The 14,944-nt window shown below is 41.0% G+C and overlaps 1 protein-coding gene across 8 annotated transcripts in view; it reads left to right on the top strand.

Moving 5' to 3' along the window:
- The window catches only part of SLC36A2 (solute carrier family 36 member 2), a 74,119-nt gene extending 59,710 nt beyond the window's left edge, over positions 1–14,409 (top strand). For all 8 annotated transcript variants that reach the window (XM_073802728.1, XM_073802727.1, XM_073802725.1 and 5 more), the window contains 4 exons: positions 444–542; positions 8,719–8,885; positions 11,011–11,180; positions 14,010–14,409. In XM_073802728.1, the coding sequence (XP_073658829.1) occupies positions 444–542; positions 8,719–8,885; positions 11,011–11,180; positions 14,010–14,281 (708 nt within the window). In that variant the 3' untranslated portion in view covers positions 14,282–14,409. The remainder of the gene's footprint in view (positions 1–443; positions 543–8,718; positions 8,886–11,010; positions 11,181–14,009) is intronic.
- Positions 14,410–14,944: the final 535 nt, after the last annotated feature.

Genomic DNA, 14,944 nt, shown 5'->3' with positions numbered 1-14,944 from the left:
GCGGAGCGGCTGGGCCCGTGAGCCATGGCCGCTGAGCCTGCGCGTCCGGAGCCTGTGCTCCGCAACGGGAGAGGCCACAACAGTGAGAGGCCCGCGTACCGCCAAAAAAAAAAAAAAAGTGTTCTTGGGCACTTTAGGCTAGTACTAACCTGTGGTGGGCAAGATTGTCTTCTGAAGGATTCTGATAAACCAGACTCCCTCTGTGAGATCCCTGATCCTTCAGTACTTTGAGAATACCTTAATCTTTCTTTCCTCTGGCTCTTTGCTATTGGGAAGCGTTAAAATCAACTCTGATTGTGGCCTACTTCCTTGTGAAGTTTTCTGAATTGCTTGATATTCAATTTTTTTTATAATTCAGCTTTACTCTCAGAATACTCTTCTCTTAAGGGATCCCAAACATGCTTTGAGAGAAAATGTCTTTACCACATTTCTCTCCCCCATAGGGAATTCCAGACCCCAGCCGCTTGCCACTGGTAGCAAATTGGAAGACCTACTCGCTCTTCTTCGGAACAGCCGTTTTTTCATTTGAAAGCATTGGTGTGGTAAGGTTTCAATTGGGGTAGACTTTCCAAGGTGCTGTGGGTGGCCTTCTGAACAGGAGCTGGGAGCTCTGGGCTCTGTGTGCACGGGAGAAACTAACCTCTGACCTCACTTTGGACCAGCAGGAGAAAGTAGGTTATAGCAGAGAGGTTAGAGCAGTTGGGAGAGTTTTATTCCTGTCCCAGTACATTTGTTAAACATTTATCTTCATATCAACATGTCTTTATTAATCTTTAAAAATCAAGATAAATGGAGGTGTACAACTTAAATTACAGGATTTTTATGAAACATAAAGGAGTTTTAAACTGGAAAGTACAGTTTATTTACAATGGATTATTATATAGTCTCTACTTCCACACTTGAGGAAGGATAGTGCTGTGTATAATTTTTTTCTTCCAGTTTTATTGAGGTATAATTGACATACAGCACTGTATAAGTTTAAGGTGTACAGCATAATGATGTGACTTACATATATCATGAAATGATCATCACAATAAGGTTAGTGAACATACATCATCTCATATAGATACAAAATTAAAGAAATAGAAAAAGATTTTTTTCTTTGTGATGAAAACTCAGGATTTACTCAACTTTCATATATAGAATAGTGTTAATTATATTTATAATTGACCTACAGCACTATGTTAGTTCCTGTTACTTACAATATAGTACTTCGATATTTCTATGGCTTTCAAAATGATCACCATGGTAAGTCTAGTTATGATAAATGTCACAATACAAAGATATTACATAGTTATTGACTGTTTTCCCTGTACTGTACATTTCATACCTGTGACTCATTTATTTTGCAAGTAGTAGTTTGTACCTCTATGCTTTTTAAGTTTACTTTTAATTTATATACAGTACAATTCACTTTTATTTGGTGTACATCTCTTTAAGTTTTGAGAAGTGCAGAGTCATAGATGCACCACAATCAGAACACAGAACAATTCCCCCACCATAAAAAGCTCCCTTGTGCTGCCCTTTTTGTAGTCAACTTCCCCCCACTCCCACTAACCCCTGGCATCCACCTTCTGTTCTCTGTCTCTATTGTTGCACTTTTTCCAGAATGCCATCCACATGGGATCATACAGTATGTAACCTTTTAAGCTTGGCTTCTTTCACTTAGCTGCATATATAGTCATCCACGTGGTTGCATGCATCAGGAGCTTGCTGCTTTCTACCGCTGAGCATCCACTGTATGAGCAGTACCACAATGTGTTGAACCATCCCGTTTAAGGACATTTAGGTTGTTTCTAGTTTCTGACGATTATGAGTAATGCTACTGTAAGCATTTGTGTACAGGGTTTTGTGTGAACATATGTTTTCATTTCTCTAGGAGTAGGTTTGTTAGGTGACATGTTAATGTATCTTTAACTTTATAGAAAATTGCCCAACAGTTTTCCAGAATTGCTATACCATTTTGCATTCCCACCAGATGTATGAGTGTTAGAATTCCTTTGCATCTTTGCTGGTTCTTATCTGTGTTTTTAGTGTTTTTTTAAATTTTAGCCATTCTAATAGGTGTGTAGTGCTATTTGATTGTGATTTAATTTGCATTTTACTAATGACCACTGATTTTGAGCATCTTTGTATGGGCTTATTTGACATCTGTATATCGTCTTTGGTATAAGTGTCTGTTCAAATCTGCGAATTTTTAAAGAACTGAGTTGTTGTCTTTTATTGCTGAGTTTTAAAAATTCTTTATATATGCCAAATGCAAATCCTTTATTAGATGTGTAATTTGCAGATATTTTCTCTAGTCTATAGCTTGTCTTTTCATTCTCTTAACATTGTCTTTCATAGAGAAAAAGTTTTAATTTTGATCAAGTTCAACATATCAAAATTTTTCATTTATGGATCCTACTTAGTTTATCTAAAACTTTAGTTTTATCTAAAACACTTTGCCTACTCCAAAGTCACGAAGACTTTTCTCCTATATTTTCTTCTAAATGTTTTGTTTTCATTGTACGTTTAGATCTATGATATATTCTGAGTTAATTTCTGTTAAAAGTGTTTATAGGTTGAAGTTCAATTTTTTTAAGGATGCCAATTATTCCTTCATCATTTGTTGAAAAGACTATCTACTCTCCACTGAATTACCTTTGCATCTTTTAAAAAGCTAATCGATATATGAATATGGGTCAATTTCTGGACTTCCTATACTGATTCATTGATCAATGTGTCTTTCCTTTCACGATACCAAAATATCTTGATAACACAAGCTTTACCTTAAAATCATGTAATATTAGAGCTCCAACTTTGTCCTGATTAATATTTGTGTGATACATTTTTTTCCATCCTTTTAATTTTTTTAATTTTAATTTTAATTTAATTTTCCATCCTTTTAATTTTATTTATTTATTATTCACCATTTTAACCATTTTAAAATATATAATTCAGTGGTTTTCATTGCCTTCACAATATTGCGCATTCATCACCACTGTCTAATTCCAAAACATTTTCATCATCCCAAAAAGAGACCCTATGCCCAGTAAGCAGTCAGTCTCCATTCCCCTCTGCTCCCAGCCCTGGCAACCACAATCTTTGTCTTTTAATTGGTGTGGTTAGACCATTTGCAGTTAATGTAATTATTATGTTTATTAGGTCTGCATTTTATTATTTGTTTTCTGTTCTACCCTTCCTTTTGCTTTCCCGTTCTCTCTTTTTACCTCCTTTTGGATTCTTCGAATACTATTTAGTATTCTACTTTAGTTTGCCCGTCAGAGGTTTGACTATATCTCTTTCTATAATACTTTTCATGGTTGCTCTAGGGATTACAGTATACATATATAACTTTTCACAGTTTACTTACAGTTAATATTTTATCATTTCTAGTAAACTATAGAAATCTTATAGTTGTAGAGTTTTTTTTTTCTTTACCCCCTTTTTGTTGTAATGACCATATGTATTACTGGTTTGGCCAAAAATTTCGTTCGGGATTTTTTAGGAAAAACTCGAACAAACTTTTCAGCCAACCCAATACATCTAAATATATCAAAACACCATCAGAAAAATGTTATAATTTTTGCTTTCAGTAGTGCCACATGGCCCTTTTGATAAACTTACTAAGGGAAAAATAGTCTAATGTATCTATCCAGGTACCTACCATTTCTGTTGCTCTTTCCTTATTCCTGAAATCACAAGTTTCCCTCTGGCATCATTCCCTTCAACGTGAACAAACTCCATCATTATTTCTTTTAGACTGGTGACAAATTTTTTTCATTTTTTTTTAATCTCAGAATATCTTTATTTTTTGCCTTTATTCCTGAAGGATGTTTTTGCACAATATAGAATTCTAGGTTGGCAGTCTGTTTTTAGCACTTTGAAAATATGGTATCCCTTCCTTTTGCCCTCAGTGGTTCTGGTGAGAAATCTGCAGTTATTTGAATCATTGTTCCCTTATATGTGATGTTGTTTTTTATCTGGTTACTTTCAAGATACTTTTCTAAAAATCTTTGGTTTTCAGCAGTTGTATTGTCTGGATTAGTTTTCTTTGAATTTGTCCTGTTTGAAATTCACTTAATTTCTTGAATCTGTAAATATATGTCTTTTACAATTTGGGAAGTTTTCTTTTTCAAAAATGTTTTTCTGTACCAATCTCTTTTTCTTCCCCTTCTGGGACTCCAGTGACCTGAATGTTAGACACTTTGATATATGTCCCGCTATTTTCTGAGGCCCTATTCATTTTTTAAAATCGTTTTTTCTCTTTTATGTTCAGATTCAATAGTTCCTATTGATCTATTTTCAAGTTCACTGACTGTGTTCTGTCATTTACATTGGACCTCTCCAGTGGGGTTTTTCAGTTGTAAAATTTCCATTTGGTTCTTTGGTTCTTATTCCTTCAGCTTCGTTGCCAAGAACTTATATCTGTCCATTTGTTTCAACAGTGTTCTCCCTTACTTCACAGAGGATGGTTATAACACTTGCTTTAAAGTCTTTGTCTGATATTTTCATAATTCCTGTAATCTTAGGGTTGACATCTGTTGTCTTTTCCCTTGAGCAGTGTTGAGATTTTCCTGGTTCTTTGTATGTTGATTAATTTTAGACTGTATCCTACACATTTGAATATTATTTTATGAGACTCTGGAGGCTGTTAAAATCCTCTGGAGAATGTTGACTTTTGTATTTTAGCGAGCAGTCAATCTGATTAGATTCAAACTACAAGTCCTGATATACCTTCAGTAGACCATGGTTTTAGTATCAGATTAGTTTTCAAAGACTTTGAAGTGATATTTGGCTTCACCTTGCTTATATGCTACCCAGGGGCCAGACCGTGGTCTGTCTACACAGTAGTTCTCAAAGCCTTTACTTTGATGCTTCACATCAGTTCCATACGTGTACAGCTCAGGGCTAAGCCCAGACTTCATTCACAGGGATGAAGGGAATCACTTTCTCTGGCTCCCTCCTTTCCGTGTTTTCCTGCACACTCACCAGTGTGCTGCACATTCACCCAGCAGCTTCTTTTTCTGGTCCTCTGGCTACAAAGCCAGGGTTTTAGCCTCCTTATACTCCTATACACTTCTTGTGACTGGGCCTAACTCGAGGGTGACCACTGAGAGTAAAAAGAGAAGAAAAGAGCAATAGGGATTCCTTCCAGGTCTGGCTTCCTGGGCATGTAACCTGTGTGGTCACATGGGCCCCTGCCTTTAAAAGGATTTCACACTTGGTTTAATGCCCTGTGTTCATCATCTTGAATTTCTTGATCTTTGACCAAGTAGCCTTGCATTGTCATTTTGCACTGGGCCCCACAAATTATGTAGCCAATCCGATTCCCCCTTTACTCTTTGGACTCCCAAAGTCCTCTTTCCCTGTTCCTCTGCTCCAAGAGAAAGAGTTTGTCTTGTCTCAGATTTTTAGGTGCCTACGTAACCGCCACAGTCCCTGATACAACAGATTGCTGCTTTGTGACTGAGACTTGCCTTGGGGAGTATGGCCTGGAGAGTAAAAAAGGAAACAGAATAATAGGGATTTTCTCCATGCTCTCTGTCCCACAGGGTCCCCTATTTTAGGTCCCTCTGGCCAGAAAGAGGGTTTCTTTTTGAGTTTTTTCTCTCTGCATCCACTACATAGTTTTAGGATTTGGGCTCTCCTTGAGTCTAAACTAGGAGATACAAGAAGAAAAAAAATCAGGAAGCTCACTGCCATGATGGCCATTTTTACTGGTTTTGAGCAATTCACCTTCTATTGTATACTTTTCAGAGTTCATGGATAGTTGCTTTATGTATCCTGTCCAGGGCTTTTAGTTTTAATTAGTGAGAGAGATATGGTGCAGTGTGCTTACACCACCTTAATGGGACCGGAAGCACTTTATATATAGAATTTTGAACAGTCATGGCAAAAAGAAGAGTGGTTGAGCAAATGACTTTTGAGGCAGAATGTGCTGGAATCTTAACTTTAGTCACAGGCTAATCTCTGAACCTTAATTCTTCAACTATAAGATGATGATTCTACATGTTCAGTAAGTGTTTATGAACATCTACTATGTGCTAATGATTATTAGTATCAGAGTTCAAATTACCTTTAGAAACCTTCTATTCCAGTCTCTAATTTTACAGAAGAGGAGCCTCACCCCAAAGAGGGACAGGGTCTTGAGCTGCGTCACCAGCTGGGAACTGCTACAGCTGGTACTATTCACTCCCAAGCCAGAGACCTTCCCACTTTATGTGAATGGCCATTTAATCTCTTTGATTGTGGGGAGGCGCAGGGGGCGGAGGGAGAAAGCCAGTTACAGTAAATCTCCTACATACAAACCTTCAAGTTGGGAACTTTCAAAGATGCGAACGCAAGGAGTGAAACTGTGCAGCTTGCCCTCTGTGTCCTATTGCTGACGATACTTCAGCTCTACATCTCCCACCTCCTCTCCCTCCTCCAGTAAGTAACTCTTCTTGCCTGTTCACTCCATACCAGCCCCTGTATGCCATCTGTCGTACTGTACTGTACTACTGTACTTTTCAAGGTACTGTACTGTAAGATTAAAAATGTTTATTTTTTGTGTGTTTTTTATGTATTATTTGTGTGAAAAGTATTATAAACTTATTATAGTACAGCACTATATAGCTGATTGTGTTAGTTGGGTACCTAGGCTAACTTTGTTGGATCTATGAACAAATTGGACTTATGAATGCGCTCTCAGAATGAAACTCTCTCTTATGTAGGGAACTTACTCTACTTAGTATGAGCTGGCCTTGTAAAAGGATCATCTTTAGCCTGGGGAATTTATGCAACAAAAATGTATTGCAGGGTAGGAAACCTCACGTTGGATTGCTCTTCACCTAATCCCCTGGACATTTTCCCAAGCACCTGCTGCATCTAGGAACGTGCACCTAACCCAGAAGAAAGTGGAAAGTCCCAGACACGTACTCCCCTCAAGTGTCTGCCATTCACATGGGGAGGGAGGGGTAGAAGTGCTTGGACTTTGGAGGACAGCCCTGGTTTGCAGCCTTCCTCTGCCACTTCCAAGCTGTATAGCTCGGTGTAAGTTATATCATCTTCAGAGCCTTGTTATAAAATAAGAATTACACCAAGTACCAGCTTCATAGAGTTGTGGTCTTTGCAGTATTACAAAATAATTGTAGTTAACATTTACTAAGTCCTTACTGTGCGCCATTTCAATGCTCATGTAATTCTCCAAAAGATTCTAACAGGTAAGTTTTCAGATCAGGAAACTGAGGCACAGATCACCCTAATGGTGCATGAAGTGTGCTTAGCACATGGCTGGATCAAGGAGAAGGGGAAGGTGAGGGTGGGCCCTCGGTCAGTAGAAGTCTGAGGAGGAAATTTTGAGATGAGGCCAAAGAGTTGGTACCAAAGATAGAAGAGACCTTGGAATGCCCAACAGGCCCAAGAGGCAGGCTGGCCGCAGTTTGGATTCTCTTAGAGCCAGATATGCGTCTGGGGAAGAAGGATCCTGAGAACATGGTATGTGGGGAAATGTGCCTCTGGGGAGCCAGGGCGCTCTAGTCCCAGTGCTGCTGCCAGCCCACTGCATAACCTGAGTCTTGGCCTTCCCATCCGTACAGAGAGGGGCAAGTGCACTAGAATTGGGAGCCTCAAACTCAAGTGCTTTTGGAAGACACCGTGGGTGGAGAAGCCAAGTATATGTCAGTGTGAGAGGGAGAGGTGGGCCTGGTAGGTGGAGAAAGAATGTTGTGCTTAAAGGCATTCATATTCAGTTGTCTGAAAGACTGGCCAAACAAAATGCACCTGCTGGCCAGATCGGGCCGCCCCAGGGAGTTGAGCTCCTTGGTCTGGTCAACCCGCAGGGTGCTTCCAGCTCTGAATGGTCCAGGGATCATCTTGTGACTGCAGGCCTTCCTTTCCTTTTTTTTTTTTTTTGTTTTTTAATTATTTATTCACTTATTTTGGCTGCGCTGGGTCTTAGTTGCATCACGCAGGATCTTCATTGCAGCATGTGGACTTCTTAGTTGCCGCATGCAGACTCTTAGTTCCAGCATGCATGTGGGATCTAGTTCCCCGACCAGGGATCGAACCCCGGGCCCGCTGCATGAGGAGCGCCGAGTCTTACCCACTGGACCACGAGGAAGTCCCTCTTTTTTTTTTTTTTTTTTTAATTGTGGTGAAATATACCTCACATAAAATTTACCATCTTAACCAGTTTTAAGTGTACAGTTCAGTGACATAGAGTACATTCATATTGTTGTACAAAGATCATCACCATCCATCTCTTTTCATCTTGCAAAACCAAAACCATGTACCCATTAAACAATAATTCCCCATTTATTCCTCCCCCCAGCCCATGGGACTCACCAGTCTAATTTCTGACTCTGAATCTGACTACTCCAGTTACCTCATATAAGTGGAATCACATAGTATCTGTCATTTTGTGACTAGCTTACTTCACTTAGCTTAATGTCTTCAAGAGTCATCCATGTTGGGGCATATGTCAGGATTTCCTTCTTTGAAAGGCTGAATAATATTCCATTGTATGTATGGACCACATTTTGTTTATCCATTCCTTCATCGGTGGACACTCAGCTTGCCTCCAACTTCTGGCTACTGTGAATAATGCTTCTATGAACGTAGGTATACAGATATCTGTGCATGTTCCTGCTTCCGATTCTTTTGTGTACATACGCCCGGAAGGGGCATGCCTTTCTTCTTTATGCTTGTGTTCCTCTTTCTCCTCCTCTCTTCTTACATTGGGCGTTTCTGTAGGTTCTGCCCCTGGAAAACAAGATGAAGGATGCCCGCCGCTTCCCAGTCATCCTGTCTTTGGGAATGTCCATCGTTACTGCCCTCTACATCAGCATCGGGACTCTGGGCTACCTGCGGTTCGGAAATGACATCAAGGCCAGCATAACCCTTAACCTGCCCAACTGCTGGTAACTCTATGGGCTCTCAGGTGGTAGGGACTCAGGGCCAGTGGGAACAGGAACATATAGGTCACTTTCTCCTCCTTTCCGCAGAAGGTAAACTGACGTCTGGAGGGTCTCCACAGGGAGAAACAGAGCTAACACTGGAACCGTGGGCTCTGGATTCTCTGTCCAGGGAGCTCTTCTTCAACAACAGCCTCCCATGTTGAGTGAGGCCTTGATAGCTAGCTTAGTATGAGGAAGGACATGATTTAGGAAGAGAGGGGAGAAGTCAGAGTCCTTGGTCACCTAAAGAGAGAAAGGAGGGGCACAGAGAAGGGCAAGAGGCAGAGAGTGGAGCCGGTGGGTGGCTCCAATTACATTTACTAAGGCTGCACTACCAAGTCCTGCAGAGTAGCTAGGATGAAAAAGTAGTAAAACAAGAACCAATTGGGGAAGACCATTAGAATCTGGAAAATGTTTATATCAAGTGACCCAATTCATATAACAGTTAGCTGACCCAGACTTCAACACTGGATATTTAAATAGACAGATGAACCCCTATCACATTGTGCAGCACTTTCTCCCACACTGAGGCATGTCATTAATTACCAGGTGCCTGTCTTTTTAAGGGTCACTTGGAGGCTTAATTTGTCTAAATGGGGCTCCTTTCCCAACTTGATCAATATCATTCATCAATCATTTACTGCATCCCAATTACACACAGATGCCAGTCTAGACACGTGGTGTGGAGGGTGCTGATGTGAGTAGACTATGATTTTGAGCTTCACTATCTTCCTCAGCTCATGGTCCAATGGGAATGGATAGTGTACGTACACAAATACAACATAGAACAGAAAAAGAAGCCCTCCAGAATAGTGGAGAGGACTTGGGGACTCCCAAGGAAAGAAAGTACATTGGAATGGGAGAACAGGGAATCTCCCTGTCCAATGAGAACTCCGTCCAAACAAGGACAACGACAGCACCTCTGAATCCAAGACCCAGTTACACCAACTCCTAGCTCATGGTCATGGATGGTTTATTTAACTTCTCTGATGTTCAGTTTCCTCTTCTAAAAAGCAGAGTTATCATGTGGATTAAGTTGGGCATGCCTAAAAGCATCTGCAATGTAGTACCTCCTCTAAAGATGGGAATTTTTAAAAATAGGTGGGGTTTGCACAGATGGAAAGGGAGTAGAGAGGGTGTTCCAGGCAGCAGAAATAGTGTGAGCAAGAAACACAGAGATGTGGAAGTTTGCCTTTTTAAGGAATGGACTAAATATACCCAGATACAGTCATACAGGTTTATTTAACGTGCCAGATGCATCTACCACATTAGTGGGCTAAATGAAAAAAGCCTTATCTCCATTGGTCAAAGAAGGCATCGATAAAACTCAGCATCCCCCATCACATGCTCTCCTGCCCCCAGTCTGAGGCCTGCAAGCAACCCTGCCTCTCCTTTTATCCCCCAACCCTCACACAATCCTCTGTGTAGACTACCTCTTCCCTCAAGGATTTGGGATTCTGCAGTTCATTCAACCACCTGGAAGCATTTGTTGAGAGCCTGTTATATGCCAGGTGCTTTGGGGGATCCAGAGAATTCCTAAGAAAAGAGATTACAGAAGACCAGATCTTTTAGACCCAGGTTTTTTGGTCTTCACCCCTTATCACTTGTATCTCCCTGAGCAAGGTACCGGGCCTGAGCCTCTGTTTCCTAAAATCTAAAATTCAGCATCAAGTGATGATGGTTTATGAAGGTGTTATATATACCCATACCTGAGATTCTTTTTATGTAGAGATGACCCTCTCAACGGTTTCCATTTGAATCTATTTCTCTATTTCCACTGCATGCTCTGCTGTGACTTCCTCTCATAGAAGGTCCCTCCCCATCATTTTCAGACAAGGAAACATTTGCCTATGGGACTGTTCCAACGTCAGAGGTTAATGTACAAGGAGGCCAGGGACTTCCCTGGCAGTCCAGTGGTTAAGACTCTACACTTCCAATGTAAGGGGCTTTCAATCCCTGGTCGGGGAACTAGGATCCCACATACCTTGCAGAGAGGCCAAAAAAAAAAAAAAAGCAAAAACAAAATAACAAGGAGGTCAGGTGTCAGAGCACGTTGGCCTTGAGAGCACTGCTCTGGTTTGTCCTGCAGGCTGTACCAGTCGGTCAAGATCCTCTACATAATTGGCATCCTGTGCACCTACGCCCTGCAGTTCTACGTCCCTGCAGAAATCATCATTCCCTTCGCCACCTCCCAGGTGTTAAAGCGCTGGGCACTGCCTCTGGAGTTGTTCATCCGCCTCGCCATGGTCAGCCTGACATGTGAGTAGAAGGCAGAGCACCTCATTGCTGTTTTCCTGAGGGTTATCAGGAATCAGCCAGATGGTAGACAATAGTCATGATAACCAGCATTGATTGCATACTAACTGTGTTTCAGGGACCATTCTAAGGCTTTCCAAGTAGTAATTCATTTCATTTATGCTTTAGGGGCAACTTAATTCTTACATGTAGCAAATTAGACAGATTTACCGGTGTCCAGCTTGAGGGAGTGACAACTTATCAAATAATAATCACAATAAGAACTGACTTTTATTAACCACCTACTATGTGCCAGCCACTGTGCTAAGCTCTTTCTGTTCCATATTTCATAGTATTTTATTCAGTCCTTGCAGGAACTCTTATGAGGTAGGACTGTGATAAACCCTACTTTGTAAATGAGAAAGCTGAAGCAGACAGTGATAAGTAATTGGGCAGGAAGTGCCAGAGGTGGGATTTGAACCCAAGTCCAGGCCCATCACCCTTCACCTCCAGGACAGAGGTTGAAAATGGTGGCCAGTGAGTCTAATCTGGCATCAGAGGTATGTTGTTTCACCCTCATAACGTTGTATAAATTTGGGCCAACATTAAAAATGTGGGAGACGTCTCACATACAAATGCAGATTTCTAATGATTGGGGGAAAAATAAAATGATTTGGCAAACCTAGGGTCACATCCCCATTGGCAGCAGTGCCTTGGCCTCCGATGGGCTGGTATTCACCTGTTGGCTTCAACTGTCCCCACTCACCCCCTCAGCAGCCCTCCTTGTGCTCCAGGCCCTATGATCCAGGGTGCCCCTTTCTGTAAGTATTTTAGTGGAGGCGAAGATGACAGAGATTCCTGTGTTGCGTTTGCCATGGCCCAGCTGTCCCTAAGCCTCCTTTTAATTGTGATTCTTGCTGTGCTAGACCAGCCCATATAAATCATGGGACACTGATTTTCTTCCTTTGAAGTTATTTGTTCCCAATTTGTCCTAGGAGCAGGGACACTACCCTTCAGAATATTAGAGACTCCAGAAAGATCAATGAATTTGCCCCAGATATGAAGATAACAATTCCTTAAGCTTCTGTATGCATTGCCCCAGTCAGTACATATGCAAATGGTTACTTGCAAACAAGTAATAATAATAAAGTAATAATGAAATTATAACAAAAATAACTTTTCTGAGTGTTTTACACGAATTAACTCATTTAAAACTTTAACACCTGGGCTTCCCTGGTGGCACAGTGGTTGAGAGTCCACCTGCCGATGCAGGGGATACAGGTTCGTGCCCCGGTCCGGGAAGATCCCACATGCCGCGGAGCAGCTGGGCCTGTGAGCCGTGACCGCTGAGCCTGCGCGTCCGGAGCCTGTGCTCCGCAACGGAGAGGACACAACAGTGAGAGGCCAGCGTACCGCAAAAAAACAAACAAACCAAAAAACAACTTTAACACCATTTGCAGTATGAACCATAATACCTAAAAGGATAGCTACCGTCTCCATTTGGCAGATGAGGGAAAAAACTGAGAAACGGGTGGAGACTTACCCAAGGCCACACAGGGAGAAACCAGAATCCTGCCTTCCAGTCCTGTTTTGTTCTGTTATACCACACTCCATCCTAGGAGACCCGGGGGAGCCTTCTGGGCTTTCTTTGTAACTAGGAAAATTGTCCATCAGGTAAAATAAAAAATGTAAAATCCCAGGCCTATAAAACAGCCTACAAAAAAAACTATATACATATATAAATAATATATAATTATATATAAAAATTTAAACATTTATATATATTACATATTATAATTATATAATTATAAAATATAATTATATAATCACATATACGTATATATTATATATATATAATTTCAAAATCTTTTTAGCTTTTAGTATTTCTTCGTTAGATGTTTTCTGACATGTATATAAAACCTGGAGAAGATACTGCTTTAGAGGGACCCTGTGATCTTGTTCCCACTGAAGACCCCTTTCTATCAATAATTTCACATTCTAATTGTTTGCAAGTAAGAGGTTCTTGCAGTCCTGTTACTTATTAATGTTAGTTCCACGAAGGTAGGGGTTTTTTTTTGTCTATTTTGTACATTGACACATTCCAAACAGCTGGACAGTTCCCAGCACTGTTATTTAGTGTTATTTATTAAGTAAGAGCTTAATCATTGAACATGTAGAGATTCGAAATGTACTTCTGTGGCATAAAAATTATCTTAGGCTAAAAGCATTAGAACAAGCAGCCACAGGGGGTGCAAACCCTTATCTAAACTTCCTTTGCTGAATTAAGCAGGAACTTCTGAAAAATACAGGCACCATAAATCCCCTTTCTGGGAGATTTTCAATCAGAAAGAAGACTAACCATCATCACAGACTGAGTAATTACTTAAATTATCAGAGAATGTCATACATTCCACTTGTTCTTGCATGGAAGCTAATTCTCCCTCATCCAGTTCCCCTTCTTTGTTTGGAGAGCCAGTTCATCTGAAGGCTCCCTAGCCCTAAATAAACTTTGTCTTTCCGCCTGTTAATTGCCTAACTGTCAGTTAAATTCTCAGGCCCCCAAACACTTGAACCTGAATGGTAAGAGGGAAGGTTTTTCTCCCCAACAATATGAATATATATATTTGAACAATAATTGGTTGAAAATGATTGAAAGGAGACACACCAAAATTTTAATGTATAAACCTCTAGTGAATGTGATTGGGGTTATTACAGGAGTTTCAACTTTTTCTTTAAGTAACTGAATGTATGAGAAACAACTGGTATATGTTTTAAGAAAAAGATTTTTAAAACAAACTTTAAAATTTTGGCTAAGCCTGGGAAGAGCCTTCTATCCCGTATCATCTCCCGCAGGCATCTTGGCCATCCTCATCCCCCGCCTGGACCTGGTCCTCTCTCTGGTGGGCTCCCTGAGCAGCAGTGCGCTGGCCCTCATCATCCCACCCCTCCTGGAGATCACCACCTACTACTCAGAGGGCATGAGTCCCATCACCATCATCAAGGACGCCCTGATCAGCATCCTGGGCTTCGTGGGCTTTGTGATGGGGACCTACCAGGCCCTGGAAGAGCTGATCCAGTCAGAAGACCCTCTCACCTTTTCCAACTCCACCATTTTTATTCAGTGAAAATGGCACTGCTTCTTACCCACCAGCACCTGACAGTTAATGATATAAATCTCTTCTATATGCATTATCTATATTTTGCTGCTTTACCTTTCTCTGAGTCAAGTCACAGTGAAACAAGCACGGACTCACCAGCTACAAGGTCTAGATGGTAATTTAAAAAAATTTTTTTTTAATTTATTTTCTTTCCGTCTCTAGCTTTCCACTACACTGAGAGCTCTCTCACTGAAGGCTCTTGATTCCATTCGGGTTTTTGGCAATTCACACGATGAATTTCACACCTTGAGTGGGGCTATGCAAGAGGAAGCCACCAGGGGGCATCCAAGAGGCAGCACCTGACAGAAGGAGGTGCAGCCAGCTAAGGCTGATGGTGATTTGGTAGACAAAGGGTGTCCTCTTTTCCAGATCTGTTTAAAGAGCAAAGATTAAGAGTGGGGACATAATCCGTAATCCAGCAAGGTGTGCACAGCTCCAGCGTCAAGATGGACAGGATCCACAGGTCCATGGTGAGCTGCAACTCTCAGACAGAAAGGAACCACCATATTTAAGTCAAGGGCAATAAACTTTCTAAACAACTGGATAAAGTTTTGGCCCAATTCAAAGATCTCAACAAGGGACAGTCGTCACAGAAATGGATGTGCCAATGGCGGGGGGTGGGCGGTAGGG

This window comes from Tursiops truncatus, chromosome 3 (assembly GCF_011762595.2).
Source record: "Tursiops truncatus isolate mTurTru1 chromosome 3, mTurTru1.mat.Y, whole genome shotgun sequence".
NCBI classification, from domain to species: Eukaryota; Metazoa; Chordata; class Mammalia; order Artiodactyla; family Delphinidae; genus Tursiops; species Tursiops truncatus.
This window is presented reverse-complemented; position numbering and strand designations above follow the sequence as displayed.